General features: G+C 39.7%; 1 protein-coding gene across 2 annotated transcripts in view; it reads right to left on the reverse strand.

Annotated features, from left to right (window-relative positions):
* Positions 1–6: 6 nt before the first annotated feature.
* Positions 7–15,046, reverse strand: part of angpt1 (angiopoietin 1) — a 49,628-nt gene continuing 34,588 nt past the window's right edge. For both annotated transcript variants that reach the window (XM_020597459.1, XM_020597460.1), the window contains exons 7-9: positions 13,267–13,433; positions 3,194–3,324; positions 7–907 (exon numbers count right to left, since the gene is read on the reverse strand). In XM_020597459.1, the coding sequence (XP_020453115.1) occupies positions 744–907; positions 3,194–3,324; positions 13,267–13,433 (462 nt within the window). In that variant the 3' untranslated portion in view covers positions 7–743. The remainder of the gene's footprint in view (positions 908–3,193; positions 3,325–13,266; positions 13,434–15,046) is intronic.

Consider the following 15,046-nt stretch of genomic DNA (forward strand, 5'->3'; position numbering starts at 1 on the left):
GACCTTCATAACTATTACAAAGTGCATTTCAGCACTTGAAATTCAATGGCACCTTATTTTATACATCATGCAGATAGAAATGTAGTATACACTGTACAGTACAAAAGAACTTCATCTTACTTTGGATATTGTGTACAGTTAGATGAACAAAAAAGTATTAAAACACAATGCAGAACACAGTCAGGATCTTTTATGGGCTGCATTCTGTTAGCAACAGTGCCAGATCTCTGGTTCATCTCTGTAAACTGACAAAGTCTGTCCTGCAGTTTAGAGTCAGTGCTGCTCTATGATAGCTGCTTTCCATTCAGAAGAGTTCAAATCCTCCATTTGACTATAACACAGGTCTCCAGGAAAATGAAAAGAATTGATGCTTAATAAAATCTGACCTTACAACGTGATCAAAATGTGCCCAAATTCTAGTCTGAGCTCACACACCTAAACATATTATGTCTTTAAAAAACAGGTTTTTGAATCTGATCTACAACAAGAAGCAGTTCAGGTGAGTCACGTCTTGCTCTGTATTGCTGCCCGTGGCTTCTTTTCAGTTCAGCTGAGAGAAAGCTTATAAGGCAACAGCAGCAGAGCAATGTCAGCTGCTCTGGGGGAGAACAAATTGAACAGAAGATCTATTGGATGAGTTCCATGGCTTGCAAAATGAGATGAGACCAGAGGATAAAATAGGAAGCGTCCCTCTAATGTGCTACATAGCTGTTTGGAAGTTAAAAGTTCAGCAGTTCAAAAGACTAGGAGAAGTCCAGTGGGCGGATCATCATGGCTGTGGCTCGTAGGGAGTAGCTGGGGCCCCTGAAATAATGCCACTTGATACCGTTCAACTTCCCTATGTGTTGTCCTTGGGCGAAGTACATGCCATTAAGGTTAGATGGGCCACAGGCATCAAACCACCAACCTGAGCAGAAGATAAGGAGAAGAAAAATACTGAAATATTGTTGTCTGCCTAAAATACAGAGTAAAACCACATTCAGTAGTCAATTAAAGGGCTGAGCCATTCTATTGTACATCACCAGTGGGGGGGGGAAACTAGGTAAAAACAAGGTATCAGTCGAGTTACTTCAATTATACTGCAAGTGTTTCCATTGGTTGAAAGTTTCTCATGGCATCTCCACCAGGGGGGTCATGGCAATGGTGCAGTGCTATCTGCTCAGAGTATAACTGTCACTGGGTTCACTGGGACACCAGTACCTGTTGCTGAACACTTTTGGGACATCATCCTATTTTAAGCAGGACTGTACTGTATGTGGATGAGCTCCAGTAGGTGCATCAGATTAATGAACGGCACTGGAAAATTTGACAACACATTTCATGATTTCCCTGAACTAGCGCAGGTATTCAGAGAAAAGGGTAGATGTGCTGCAACTTACAAGATGGTTACTTTATGATTTAAGCCACACACTGGCTTCATGTCCTTTAGGAGTTGATTTTAAAATTCTATTCCAGGTTAGGAAGGGTACAAGTGGTTTAGCGCCTCCATACTTAGTCAGTTGTCTCTGCATCTTCTATCTGCTGCGAGCACCTAATGTACAAGCAGTTAAAAAATAAAGCTACATCTGTTACCGTCCAAAATTATGGAACAACCGGTATAAAAACATACCATTTTTTTGAATTGATTTAATCTGTTTTCTGTAATCATTCTTTCAACTAGACTGTGCCCTTGATTTTTCTGAATCTTACTGTAATTGTATTTTTATTTAATTATTATTATTCAATTTCAGATGAGATTTACTGGATATAAAATGTTTTCCAGTGTTTGTTCCACTTCAGGCTTAAAGCAGAATGCATGAATGTATCCTACATGCCATTCTTGACTTGATGATAAACCACAGAACACAGAACCACCATTATTCAGTGTACACAGCAGCAAACCTTTGGGATTTATGATCAGTATCCTCTCGGTTTGCAGGCCACAGAGTTATACTGACTTGTTAAAAAAAGTGCGATGTCTTATTTTGAAAGAAAAAAAGACTTAGCTAATGTAGTTTTTATGACCAAGGGATCCACCCTGCCTCCTACTGTCATTGCTTTATCCCTATGTGTATGTTCTGGTGTTGGGTAAATTTACACTGTAGATTATGTGTGTGCCAACATTACAACCTCCTCTGTATTCTTAATACACCAAATGTAACAGAGAAGAATTTTTATCTTGTATGTTCCAGACGCTGACATCATTTAACCTCAGCCCTGCTCTTATAAATGCAGGGAGTAAATGATATATTGTATTTACTCCAGCTAGCACAGTGCTGGGTTCACCCTAGCCTCGACTTACACTACATGTTATTAACCTTTTTTGTGGCTGGGTACAGGCAGGGTATGAATCAAACAGATCAGGGCTGATGATTAGTGATCAGTGCCCTTTTCTGGCTTCACTCACAATCACCTAAGAGGTCATCTACTCATAGAAATCTTTGGTTAGTACCAGCTCAGGACTCCATAGCAGCAAAGCCACCATGAGGTGACAACGAGGGTCACTGGGCTCCACTTACACAGCAGGAGAAGCAAAGTCATTTCAACTTCTTTAACACTCGGTGCTGTGCTCAGGGATTTTTTTATAATGTGCTTGTTTCTAACTGCAGTACAACTGGGAGAGGATGCAGAATATATAGCATAATGGGTGAAGATAAAAGTGGCTATGTTCATCCACTGCATGTCTTGCAAGACAAAGTTATAAACATACTGACCTGATCAAATGACTGAGCAGTGAACATTATAGGGTTGGTCATAAAGCCAATCAGAGAAAACCGCCTTTGGAAAGTTAGATGGAATGGTTGTACAGCAATATTGTTTCCCTCATAAAAGAAGGTGTGTGATCTCCCTTGTGCCATGTGGAGGCAAAGAGTTAAAGGATAATTCCACTTGTTTACATCTTGGATAGTTAACCACTTCCTGGCAGCCATAAAAACACCAAACTCCTCCAATCTGGCCCAACTGTCAGCTTGTTCTTACCTGGTTTGGTTGTCTGACCACTCACACAATTTTTGCTCTGTTGTCTTCACTGCAGCAATATTGCAGTGTTCTCAGCTTTTAGCAATTACTTTGCTGATTACAGTGTTATTATAGCAAACAGAAATCATGGCCAAAATTACAAAGATAATACCCAAGATATAATAAACTTGAATTATCCATAAACCAGGAGGTAATGGTGATGTACACAAAGGCCCCCCTGTTCGGCTGCACTTACCCCCTGTTAGCATGAGGGCGCACTTGCACATGCAGTTGTCATTGTCCATGTCCTTGGTGCTGAAGTCTGCCCCGTGGATGACTAGGCTGCTCTGTCTGCCTGCAGTCCCACTGTGACTTTTCAGGAACAGCCTGAAAGACATCAGGAGGAGGAAGAGGAGGGAGTCAGGACATGAAAACACATCAGGGGGAGGAAAGGGTGCAGAGGAGTGTGGCTGGTGTGAGCAGTGTAAGCACTAAACACAGCAAGAAGACATAACATGTTGAAAGAAATGTCTCCTGAGATATTTATTTTTTGTCTCGATTGAGTACATACAGCATACTGCACCTGGAACAAACATTAACAGGGGCACAGAATATAAAATAAAGAGTGAAAGGAAGAAAATGAAAGAGTTATATAGAGTGGAAAGAGCATGTAACGTAAGGAATGTGTTGAAATCACATTTCCATCTGCAGGGCTACAGTATGTTAAGTTGCACAAGGACAACGAACTAAATCTGTGAATACAGACTTGTAACAGTTACACAGTAAACAAGTGGGTGATGAATTAACCCAGAAACACAGGATACAAAAATCCAGTGCAGCGGATTAGCTGGTTATCAGTGTACAAGTGGAGCTCCTCACTTGAACACCATAACTGGGGAGTGGAATATGAAAGGATGAGGTTTCTGGATTGTTGACAGGACTTAAGTATTATACCAGCAATATTTTGAAATGTAAAGATGGAGAACTATTGCAGCAGTATTTTTGCCTCTTATTTCTAACATCAATTAGATAAAACTTCTTTTACTGTCCAAAAAAACAAACCAAGAGAAAAGAAAATCAGTACTTTGCAGATGTATGGGTATTTACTGGTTCCACTGAATAAATGCCATGATGCTATAATTGAGTAAACAGCTGTGGAGAATGATGCCCAGTGCTCAGTGCAAAACCTGAATAGTAACATGGAGCTTGGAGGCAGATTTCATCAGTGTGTCCCATTGTGAACTCTCTCCTGGTGTGACTGGGAAGTGCTACATGTGGATCAGACAAACCCTGTGTCCGTCTGACAGCTCTACCGTTACCGCTGGGACATGCCTTCCCCTGTCCCGCTGAATCACACTTCTGCTTTTTTCTCTAAATGTCTTTGTTTCTCAGTTTTACTTTCTCCCAAAAGAGGAGTGTACATCCACAGAGCAGGACCGCAGCACCGTGCCAAAGAGGTCTCTATTAATAAGTATGGAACACTGTCAAAGGAAAAAATTCCCTGAATTCATTTCACAACAACAAGGGACTATGGGCGTGTAGTGAACTTTGCACCCAGTTTGGCTTTTCCGATGAGAAAGTAACAAATACAAAAACAATATTTTATGTTTTCAGGAAATGTTGAACACACTGTATGCACCTCCAGCCTCAGCCTTTTGTAGCATTAAGGTCTGAGGCATCAGGTTTAACATGTCAAAAAAGGGGGTGGTGGGTGGTGGGGGGAGACTGGTAGACTTCCCAGGAAAGAAAGTTGTTTAATGTGAGAGACTCCTGTATTTGGACAGCTGTGTAAACGGCTGATTCGAACAGCAGAGTAACAAGTGTGACTGCAGGGAATTCACTAAGCCACTAAATGAGTAAGTGTAATCCCACAATGTGAGGGTGAGTTGTGTCTAATCAGTGGCACCAAATGACCACCAAACATTACAAGTTTGGATAAGGGCCTGTGAGTATATCATAACTAGCCTCTGTACGTCTGAAAGCGCTGGTTCCTGTGAACTGTTCGTCATCGGTGACACATGCTGGAGTATTATCCTGTGTCTACCAGGCAGCAGATGTCTTCTGAGATAGATGCATTTTGCTATTCAGAGTAAGCACGCTGCTTCACTTACGGGTAGTTCTATTATCTAATTCCTGATTCTGAGGAACATAGTGGTCTGCTACTGCTCTGATAAAGAACAGGCTTTACTGCACATTTACTCTCCATTTTCCCAAAGCTCTTATGCTCACTGTTGCACTGACGAATTGCCAAGGCACATCATCAAGAGGGATTTTCACCATGACACTTTGACAGGCTGCTTTAAATAGTCTGTGGGTGTGTTTACCAGCTGCACAGCATATTTACCAGACCAACAATCCTCAGTCCAACTGACATCTGCAGTTTTTTCCTGTAAGGGACTATTATGCTCTCAAATGATAAGCGGGGTAATCAAAGACAGGCCAAGTAATGAACTCAAAAGGAAGAGATGCTCTTCCTGACCCATTTCTAAGAATGAGAGTTTCTAGTGGCTGATGTTAATGAAAGGTCTCAGGGGACAGACATCTGCTCAGCCAGGTTAGTAACCTAATGCAATTGGTTAAGGCTCATTTGTAACCAAAACACTGAGTTGTGAGGGGAATCATTTGGTTGTACTCAATGACACCTCAGGGGAGTCATGCTGTCTTATTCCTCTAACATCCAGCTGGCTTGTTTGTGATCTTTCAACATGTTCAGAAAGTCAAAGCAAGAACAATGCATTTTCCCTCCCTTTTTATCCCCAATGGTACTTTTTCATGCAGATATCTGTAGTTTTGGTTACATTTCCCAGGATTTTGAGCTGAGACTCATCACAAATACCACCCCTGTCAACACTTAGGTTTATTGAACTGGATAGTAAACTAGTTGGCAGGCAAATTTAGTCTTGGTGGACAAACACAAAACCCAGCATGTAAGGGCTTGACAGTAGCATTCAGTAGGTGGTGAAAGAATATGAGCATAAAGTAATGTCTAGGACTTTGTGCTAATGTTAGCAAGCTTGGCTAAGAAGCTGGGATACACAACTGCCAGCAATGGGTCCTCACACACACTGAATGTCGTAAAATACTAATGGTTGATATGCAACGCAGGGCTATACTGGAATATGATATATTGGTCCCATAAATGGGTAAAAATGGTTTTAACAGCTGCAGTGTTATTACAGTACAGTACTTTTTCTTATAGAAGTGAGGGCAATTTAAATGTTAGTTCGACAGTAATATGGCGGCTGCAAATGTCTCCAGAGGAGATACAACAAAACCTGGGCAAATAAAACCAAAACTATATGTGACTAAATACCACTATGGGTAAGGGAGAAAATGTTTTTTTGTCATTCTGATGAACCGACGCCTTATAGCTTTGATACAGATTCAGTTTCAGTCATAATGACTCTATGCTCTGGAGTATTACTGTTGCAAACTGTGCATGTGGGAAAGGATTGTAGCCGGGTCAGGTGAGGAATCAGATGACTGTGGTCTGTTTATCTGAGACCATTTCCAAGTAAAACTAGGTTACAGTGATTGACATTTTTAGAAACACTCTTATCAAACATCATCAAACATTTAATGCCTTAATAATGGCGCATCTTTTTAGTTCAAACTCTGAATTTCAGTAGTGATGTTTCTGAAATGTTGCACCTTGTACATACAGTACAGTAAGATGCAAGTATAATACTACTTAGGTATAAATGGTTAAAAAATAAACTCTGAAGTCAAAATAGTTAAAAGGACACACTGTGCTGAGCTCTGTCTCAGCGCTGTTCCTTCAAGAAAGCGCCTTTAAAAATGCACCAGAACCAGGCTGAGTATTTGTAAAAATGCACTTGCACTGGAGTTGTCTTTATAGAAAGTTGAGAAGCACTTACAGAGGACTTATAGGAGTTTCTTTGCCACAGAGTCTATCCCTCTATGCTCACACAGAGCACAGATGCGTTGGATTGTAGCTGAGCAAACTGGAAATGGCATGGGGCCCTAAGATCTGTTAACATGTCGCCTGTTTGCTGTCTCTCTCTTATCTGACATGTCACATTTTGCAAACCACTGTGCAACTCAGAACAGAAGATACTGCTGTCATACAACAATATTATGAATGAATTCCACCGGAGAGGTTTGAGTCAAGGCCGGATGCAACAAGTTTGAGGGAAAGTGAGTAAACATTCGGCCAGAAATAAAGATGTTAAGTGAATTATTATATTGTAGCTCTAAACTGTGTTCAAATAAAAGTGGTTGGAACAAAACATATCACTTGTCATCTTTTGACTCACGTGCCAAGTTTATCTTGCTTGTTTTCTTTCATCTCTATAACATGAAGGTGACAGCCCAGTCAGCTGAGAGTCCAGCGCATGCTGTTACACACCTGGCAGTCATTAGCCTCCTGAACTGGAGCCTGATTGGCCCATTGCAGAGGTTAATCGCCCTGACCGAGGGTTCGCTTCCTACTGCCAGGCCACAGAGGTGTCTGGCTGGCTGAGACCCGCTTGACTGCTCTCTTCCACTGAGCATCATATGACTCAGCTGAGACGTATATAAACAGTATGTATAAATGTATATAGGCCTGGAAGAGTGCATATGGACTGACAAAATGCTTTTTAATTCTCACTGGTTTCTGCGGTCACAGATATATGAATAAAGTTGCCAAATGCAGAGTATACTCTTTTTTTTTTTACAACTTAAAGGGAAACCAGAAAGACAGCTGAGAAATCTGTTGTCTGTTTATTGATAGAAGGTCACAGGTGCCACTTTCTTAATGCAGCAGCTGGATATTTGTTATGTATATGCCCAGCTAAGCATAAGACTCTTTTACCTCAAAGTCCACATACCAGAACCTTTTGCAACTTTCAAACATATTGAGTAAGTTCATCTGCAGATGGCGTTTGCTGAAAGCTCTAGATAAGGATAATAAGTGGACTTGGAGTTGAGGTTGTTTTACCAGATGTGCCCAATATATTTTATATTTCATTTGTATTTTCTGATATTTGACACAAAGAGGTGATGGAGAGATGCACAATCAGCTTTAGGCTCTATGAAAAGATCTTATCATTTTGATTACATAGTTAATTTCTGCTGATTTGTTTTCCAAAACAACATGGCTATGATCTCTTCATAAACCAAACCTGTTGAAACTGAAGCTTTCAGGAATGGGGTTCAAATAGACATAACTTATCTCAGTGTGAGTCTTGGAAAGGACAGAGGTCACCGTGTTTTGGAACCCAAACCTCTGCCAATTTCTTTCCCAAAGTCCCAAATGAAAAACATCTAAACTAGATCTCTCTGATTCCAGGGGGACTCGGGCAATTACCGCATGAAGAAATCACTGGATTTCAGAAGTTGGCTGTCAGAACAAGAAAAGATTTTAAATAAACATGTAATGGCTCATTCAGAAATAAACACACAAGTCTTTTCTTCCAGCTGTGATGCTTTGCACGTATATATGAACCATTTTGCCTCGTAAACCTCAACTTGTGCCTGTGCATATATTCAACCTCTGTGAATGTTTCTATTGTAGATCATTTTGGAAATGAATGTTGCTTTTGGTGCCCAGGGTACCTCACTGCAACTAGAAGATGGATTAAACACACCTCAGTGATGCACATTCCACTCTTTTGAATTTCTGTTTCTAAACAGACTTGGCCAGGGTTTGAGGATTTGTAGTTGCAAAAGACTATTTTATATGTTACACATTTGTTTTCTCCCTGATGGGACATAGGAACCATTTGGGTTTCATTATCCTCACCACAACTATAGTTTTATTTCACTGCAAACTTGAAACAACTACAACGTACAGTAAATAATCCAAGATTCATTATGTGTGTAAGCACTTCTTGTAAATAACCCTGTTATTGTTAGCTTTCTGTGCTGTTTAACAAAGTTATAACAATGACCAAATACATTTTTATCTAAATGCTTGTGTTTTTATTAAACCCCTGTTTAATAAAGAGCAGAAAGCTCCATTACCTTCACTGTTATCATACCACTTTAAGATCTGAGATAATTACAATATACATCACTGCAATAATTATGACAAGTTTGGTGGGCCTTTCCTGGCTAAAAGTCATAATCACTGGGATTTGTCTATTTACAAATCATGTCATGGAAATAAATGACAACGCCACCTAACAATGAAAACAAGGACTCTATACGCCTCTGTAATGTCAAGACCATTGTCCTGCCTGAAAGTGTTTATCCAAGCCTGCATTGTGTTTCATTTGATTTGGTCTGTGGCTCTGTCTTTTCTGTCACATAATTCAGTTTTGTGTAATGTGCATTTTTTTTTCATTCTTTACCATAATTGTCCCTCTGACTCAGCATGACTTTTTAAATTCCGTTTTTTCTAATTAGCCTCTTAGTTTGTGTGTCTTTGCCGTTTTGCTTTGAGCTTGACTGGATTGTCATAGTAATACAAAGTACCAAGTCCAGTTTTTGAAGCATGAAACTTTGATAAATGAAGGTAATGAGCTCAGTGTGCTGATCTGATGGTTATTGTTACATCAACGTTTGCAGGCCATCAACCAAATAATGTGAGGATAGGGGACTTTTTCTGCTGTTTATAAAGAGAGTAACCTCTGCAATTATGGTGAGCTCAGTCACAATGAGAGAAAAAACAGTAAATGCATTCATTTCACAATAATATGAGGTTGTGCTTCAGTGGGAACTTAGTAGCTTTGCTTGGTCCAAATTGACCCTTCAAAGTGTGAACATGATTTCTATTCACATTAAAACAACAGTGCTGATGTCAATATACACTGTGCAGATGTAGCTAAAGTAGATTTCTTCTTTTATTTGGCTGATATTACATTAATACAGCTGCTTTTTCTAACGCTCTACTTCTAAAAACATTTCTCTGTCAGTTCGGCGTGGCAGATATTGAGCACGACAGATACTGTAGTTATTGTATTTTTTTAAAGGTTCATAAATAGGTTTGGCAAAGTTTATATGAATGACAAAAAATGTTATATACTTTATTTATTAACTGAACTTTATTAGCTAATATGTCATAAAACTGAAAACTCCCATCAGATTTCCAAAGCTACAGTTAAGTTCTTGTTGACTGATTAATAAATGTCTTCACATACAGTGAATACAGAAATAAAGTGGTAAAACCTTTTTTTTTGCCCAAGTTTTGGCACACCATGACCTTTGACCCGAAAAGTGATGGGCTGTAATCAGTTGATTCGTGGAAGCAAAGTCTGTGAGGGCAAAATCGCCTTCATGAAAAAAGACCAGTCTAATGGTAGTGACTTAAAGAAGCAATGATTTTTCCCCAGTTCTATTAAAATGGTGGAAAATTGCTGTTTATGGATGCCTAAATCAGGTTTCATGGGATTATATTAGGCACACACGCTTCTCATGACCACTGATATATGGTTTCAATATTGTATTCTGTCTCCTAGTCTCAAAGGGGTTATATTCCTACAATTTAAATATAAACCTCAAGCAATGCATGGGCAGAAATGGCGCCTTATTTAGAAAATGCGATTTTAAATAATGTATCAATATTATTATGTTCTTATCATTGACAAAGCCAAAATGAATTAGATGAGCAAATAAAAGTTAATAGTGGGTCCAAACATTTAGAGCGCGGTAATAAATATGACAGTGATCCCATGCTACATGATTTCAGTTATAAGGGATTAGGCCCCAATATTTCACAAAGGAATCGCTGCACACCTCCCTCCCTCTCTAAGTTGAGCAATTTCCGTTTCACTGTATACTGTATGTAGATGAAACCAAGGCACTGGCAGCAGGACAAACATTTCCTGGCTGTAATGCTCAGCATCCTTTGTGATAAATGGTGAGTCATGAGCATTGTTTGATTGAGAATATTCAGTTCTTCTGCACAATTTCCAAGTGGTGCTCTTCTGTTCGTGGCTTTGTTTATGTGCGTTTATTCTCGCAGTGGGTGTGACAGGAGGTAGAGAGGGAAACACACATGGAGAGCAAGCGGCAGGTTGACTAGACCACATGAGGCCTTTATAAATGTTTGTCTGACTTGCACTGACGCACACCTTATTCCAGTAAACCGAGGCATATGGCAGAAAATAATCCAAAACCAACTAAAAGACAGGCTGTAGCACTTACAGCTATCTCTGATGTTTCAGAGCAACAAATACAATCTGGGGAGCTTGTCGCAGATTGTTTGACCAAGAAACAAGAAGGTGCCAAAGCTAAAAGAACAAAGAACGCTGCAGCATCAGCTTGTTTGGGGCCATGACCATGTGGTTTGTTTTGGCCTATGTTTCAGAGGCACAGTGTGTGGTTATCATACCACAACTATTTGTCAAGAACACATCTATTTATAGAGTTGACTGGACTCCTCAACAGAATGACTCTGCATCCAGCACAGGCCCGAGATGGCCTTTGCCTGTCTCACTGGGACAAAAACAGTTATTGGTTCCAAAATCAAAAGAACAAAAGACCTTGTTGGATGTTAAAAATGTGTAAAGCACGTGCAAAGAGCATATAAAAACAAATATAAATGTGTGTGTGTGTGTGTGTGTGTGTGTGTGTGTGTGTAAGAGCAAGAAAAATGACATTTTGAAATCAAAATGTGCTTAATAATAAGGTCTTAGATGCGCTGAGTAGTGGTTTAATATCAAGCACCACACGTCTTGTCCACTTCCATATCTACAACATGTGTCACACGGAGAAGTCGGCGCCTGTGCAGTCAGAGCAGAGCCAGAAAACAAAACACTAAAGTTACCAACAGATGAAGTTTTACTGTTGCCACACAAAACCTCAAGTTTGCGTGAAATTCAGAACAAAAAACATTTCTTCCACTCGACTGAAATCTGTTTCTCCGGTCCTTAGAGAACTAGTGACAGAAACCTCATAAAATGAAACCTCTGTCATCACAAGACAGTTCTTAAAATGAGATGTGGCAACAAGCTTGAAAAAAAGGGAAACACTTGAAGCTGGAATTCTTTTCTGGAGCTTTTTGCAGGAAAATGGAAGGATTGAAGTAAAGGCTTTTAGGCCACATAGTTGTTTCATACTTCATCATTCAAAACTGGACACAAGACATTTGTGTTCCTGTTCCTGTGAAAGTGCAGAACTGTAGATGTCAGACCTTCTCCTCTGCAGTCAGCCATTGCTTGGAACTAGCAATGGAATTTGCAGTAGTTTGCCCCATCTGAGAGCATCTGGCTTAGTGTGAGGGCTGTTATCATTAACCCCCCCCCAAAAGAAAACAGAAACCCTCGCTCCCGCAACACACAAGGACAAATAGTCAATCAAAAGAACGCCTTCAATAAGGAGACGATGACAAGCGATAAATTTGATTTGGAAAGAATTTGGACTGAAAAAAAATCTTGCCACAGACTTGCATAACAGACGTGACTGGAATGTCTGAAAGGTTCCCAGTCACTAGTCATGTTTATAGTTTTAACACTTTTGAACATTGTGACCTTAGTATCATTTCTTTATGTCTCCTGTCTGTGCAGTACTGACATATGCTAAAGATAGTTGTCTGGTGTGCAGCAATCACAGCAAGTAAAGGTCCAAACCAGGCTAGAAGCTTGTCCACACAGGGGGCATTTCAGTCACATCACCTGCCTCATCTTTCTGTTTTTATCAGTACACCTGCCTAGTGGCTTGCTTTTCGCTCTCACTATGTGTGTAACCGTCACCCAAAGCATGTTTTTATACTTCAAGCCTACAGTATTTTCTTTCATTTTATACGCCTAACTACATTTGTGTTTTGGGCTCTGAACACTGCCAAAAACATGGCCTACAGTTAGTACTGTCAGATCATACCTTGTGTAAACACAGATGGAGGTCTGAAGCTTCTGCTTTCACAACGTAGGCTGTGTAGACACTAAGATGCCATATAGACTTGGTTTTAAAATCCTTCTCTGTGTGTTTTGAGTAGTCAGATAACAAGTGAACACTGCTAAATATGTAAAATGTAAATGACCACCAAGATGGATTGTGATCCAATCACTCAAACTCCTTGTCGAGGCGGTCTGGGACGCATTGGACCACATATTTTTTGTAATGTAAACGCTAATGGGTGCTGATGCATCTCTGACAATGACGTTACAGAAAAAAGGTCATCAATGCAGAATGTGATAGTTTGTTTAAAGCTCAAAACAATAAAAAAAATGGAGATAAATGTGGGATACAAATCGATGGATGTCTTATGAAAGCTTTACATCGATGAACGGTGAGGTCTCAGCTGTCAACTTGTTTTCAGATCACCAAAGCACATTAAGTCTAAACAAGGTCTAAAAGTCTACAACTATGCAACATGCTGATATTTAGCAGGCAGTTCAAACTACTCCAGTGTTTATCTGCTAGTATTAGTATGAACAATATTACCTGTAGTTTTGCTTCTCACTGCCAATTTGGAAGCGGTCATATAGTGAGAAGGCCTGGAGTCCATCCCAGTCCGTCAGTTCTACACGGAGGGCATACTGCTTCTGGCTGGTCAACTGGTAAACGTACTCATTCCCCAACCAGTGCTCGGCAGACACGCTCCCAAAGCCCTGCAGCGACAGACGACAACCAACAATCAGCAAAGAAATACTGCTGAAAATCCTTTTAGTCAGTTATAAAATAAAAATTATTCAGCAGAAGATTGTGAAATGGAAGGGATGAAATTTTAAAAACATGTTTATTGATTTATTTGTTGCCAAAACAGTGAAAAAGCCAAACATTCATCACATTGTAAGTGTTTTATGCATTTTTAAAAAGCTTTTTAATTTTACTCATCTATAAAAGTGTGTAAATTGGTACCAGCTACAAGTGACATACACATTTTTCCATTTTACTTTCCACTCAAGTCACAAATGTTCAACTCATTTTCGGTTAAAGAATTATTTTGGAAAATATACACTGCATGCACAGACACTCTTTTAAACAACTGCGAAGGTTTGTATTTGATCAGAGTGGCTCCCAGTCAAAGCCAAAGTGCTTCTGACAGCAGTAAGAGCAGCAGATTAGAGGGGAGCAGGATGACATTACAGCTCTGACAGGATAGTCTGGATTGCTCCATTAAAGATGGAGAAAACGGGGGAAGTCTGTGTTTACGCTGAGTGTGTGTGCTGATGAGGAATGGGAAGGAGGGAAAGTAAATATGTGACATTCCTCCGGCGTTAAGCATGTCCTGCTGAGTGGGAGGAAGAAAAAGTGACTAGGCTCATAACCGCTTTCTTTCTCTTTGTTTGCTGTTTCTTTAAAATTGATCTCACTCCTGATGAGATGTTCCCTTCTGACTGGTGTCCAGCTCAGTCCAGAGCCTCCTGCTATGGCCACGATTGATCTCAAGAAGCCCGACTGGAGAAAAGGCTTAGAGTCAATCTGTGTTGGCAGTTTTCTCTCGTATAGTTTCAGTGCTCTATAGTTCTTCACATGCAAACCTGATTCACATCATTCAGCTTAGAAAAGATGAGGGGATGGTTAGTCATACTGTTGGACTGAGAACATGGTTTCTATGTCAATTACACTTGCTAAAATCAATTTTTCTCCTGGAAAAAAAAACAACTTTGTAAACTTCAAACACTGTAAATCTCAGGAACTGCTCCACATAGAATTAGTTTCAAATCCTCAGCAATTCCCAACCTTTTACTAACAGTATCCCCAAAGCAATCAGATAAGTTCAAATTCCTTTGGCAACACTCACTGTGTTCTTATGCAGGGATTGTAAGACAATGCTATTTAACACTATTAAATATGTTTTAAACATAGATAATGTTACAATATTTTATCCACACAATTAAATGATGTTTTGTTTAGTGGTTACTTTTGTTAAGTGTGCATTTGTACATTTCCTTTAGCTAAGTTCTTAATTAGTCAACCAGCTATTTTAACAGTTGTCCAGTTAGGTAGGTAGGTAGGTAGGTAGGTAGGTAGGTACTTTATTGATCCCTCAATGGGGAAATTTCAGTGTTTCAGCAGCAATAGAGAACAAACAACATAACACCATGAGAAACAAACACCACACACACATCCTGATAAATAAATTCCAAGTACTCAAAAATAGACAGAATCAAGTATTTGAATAATCAAGAACAGAATTTACATATGTGCATATTTACAATGCATTTCACCCCCAGGGTTTGAGTATTGCACCTCAGTTGACTATTGCATAGTCCCTCAT

The sequence above is a fragment of the Monopterus albus genome, unplaced genomic scaffold, assembly GCF_001952655.1.
Source record: "Monopterus albus unplaced genomic scaffold, M_albus_1.0 scaffold34.1, whole genome shotgun sequence".
Taxonomy (NCBI): Eukaryota; Metazoa; Chordata; class Actinopteri; order Synbranchiformes; family Synbranchidae; genus Monopterus; species Monopterus albus.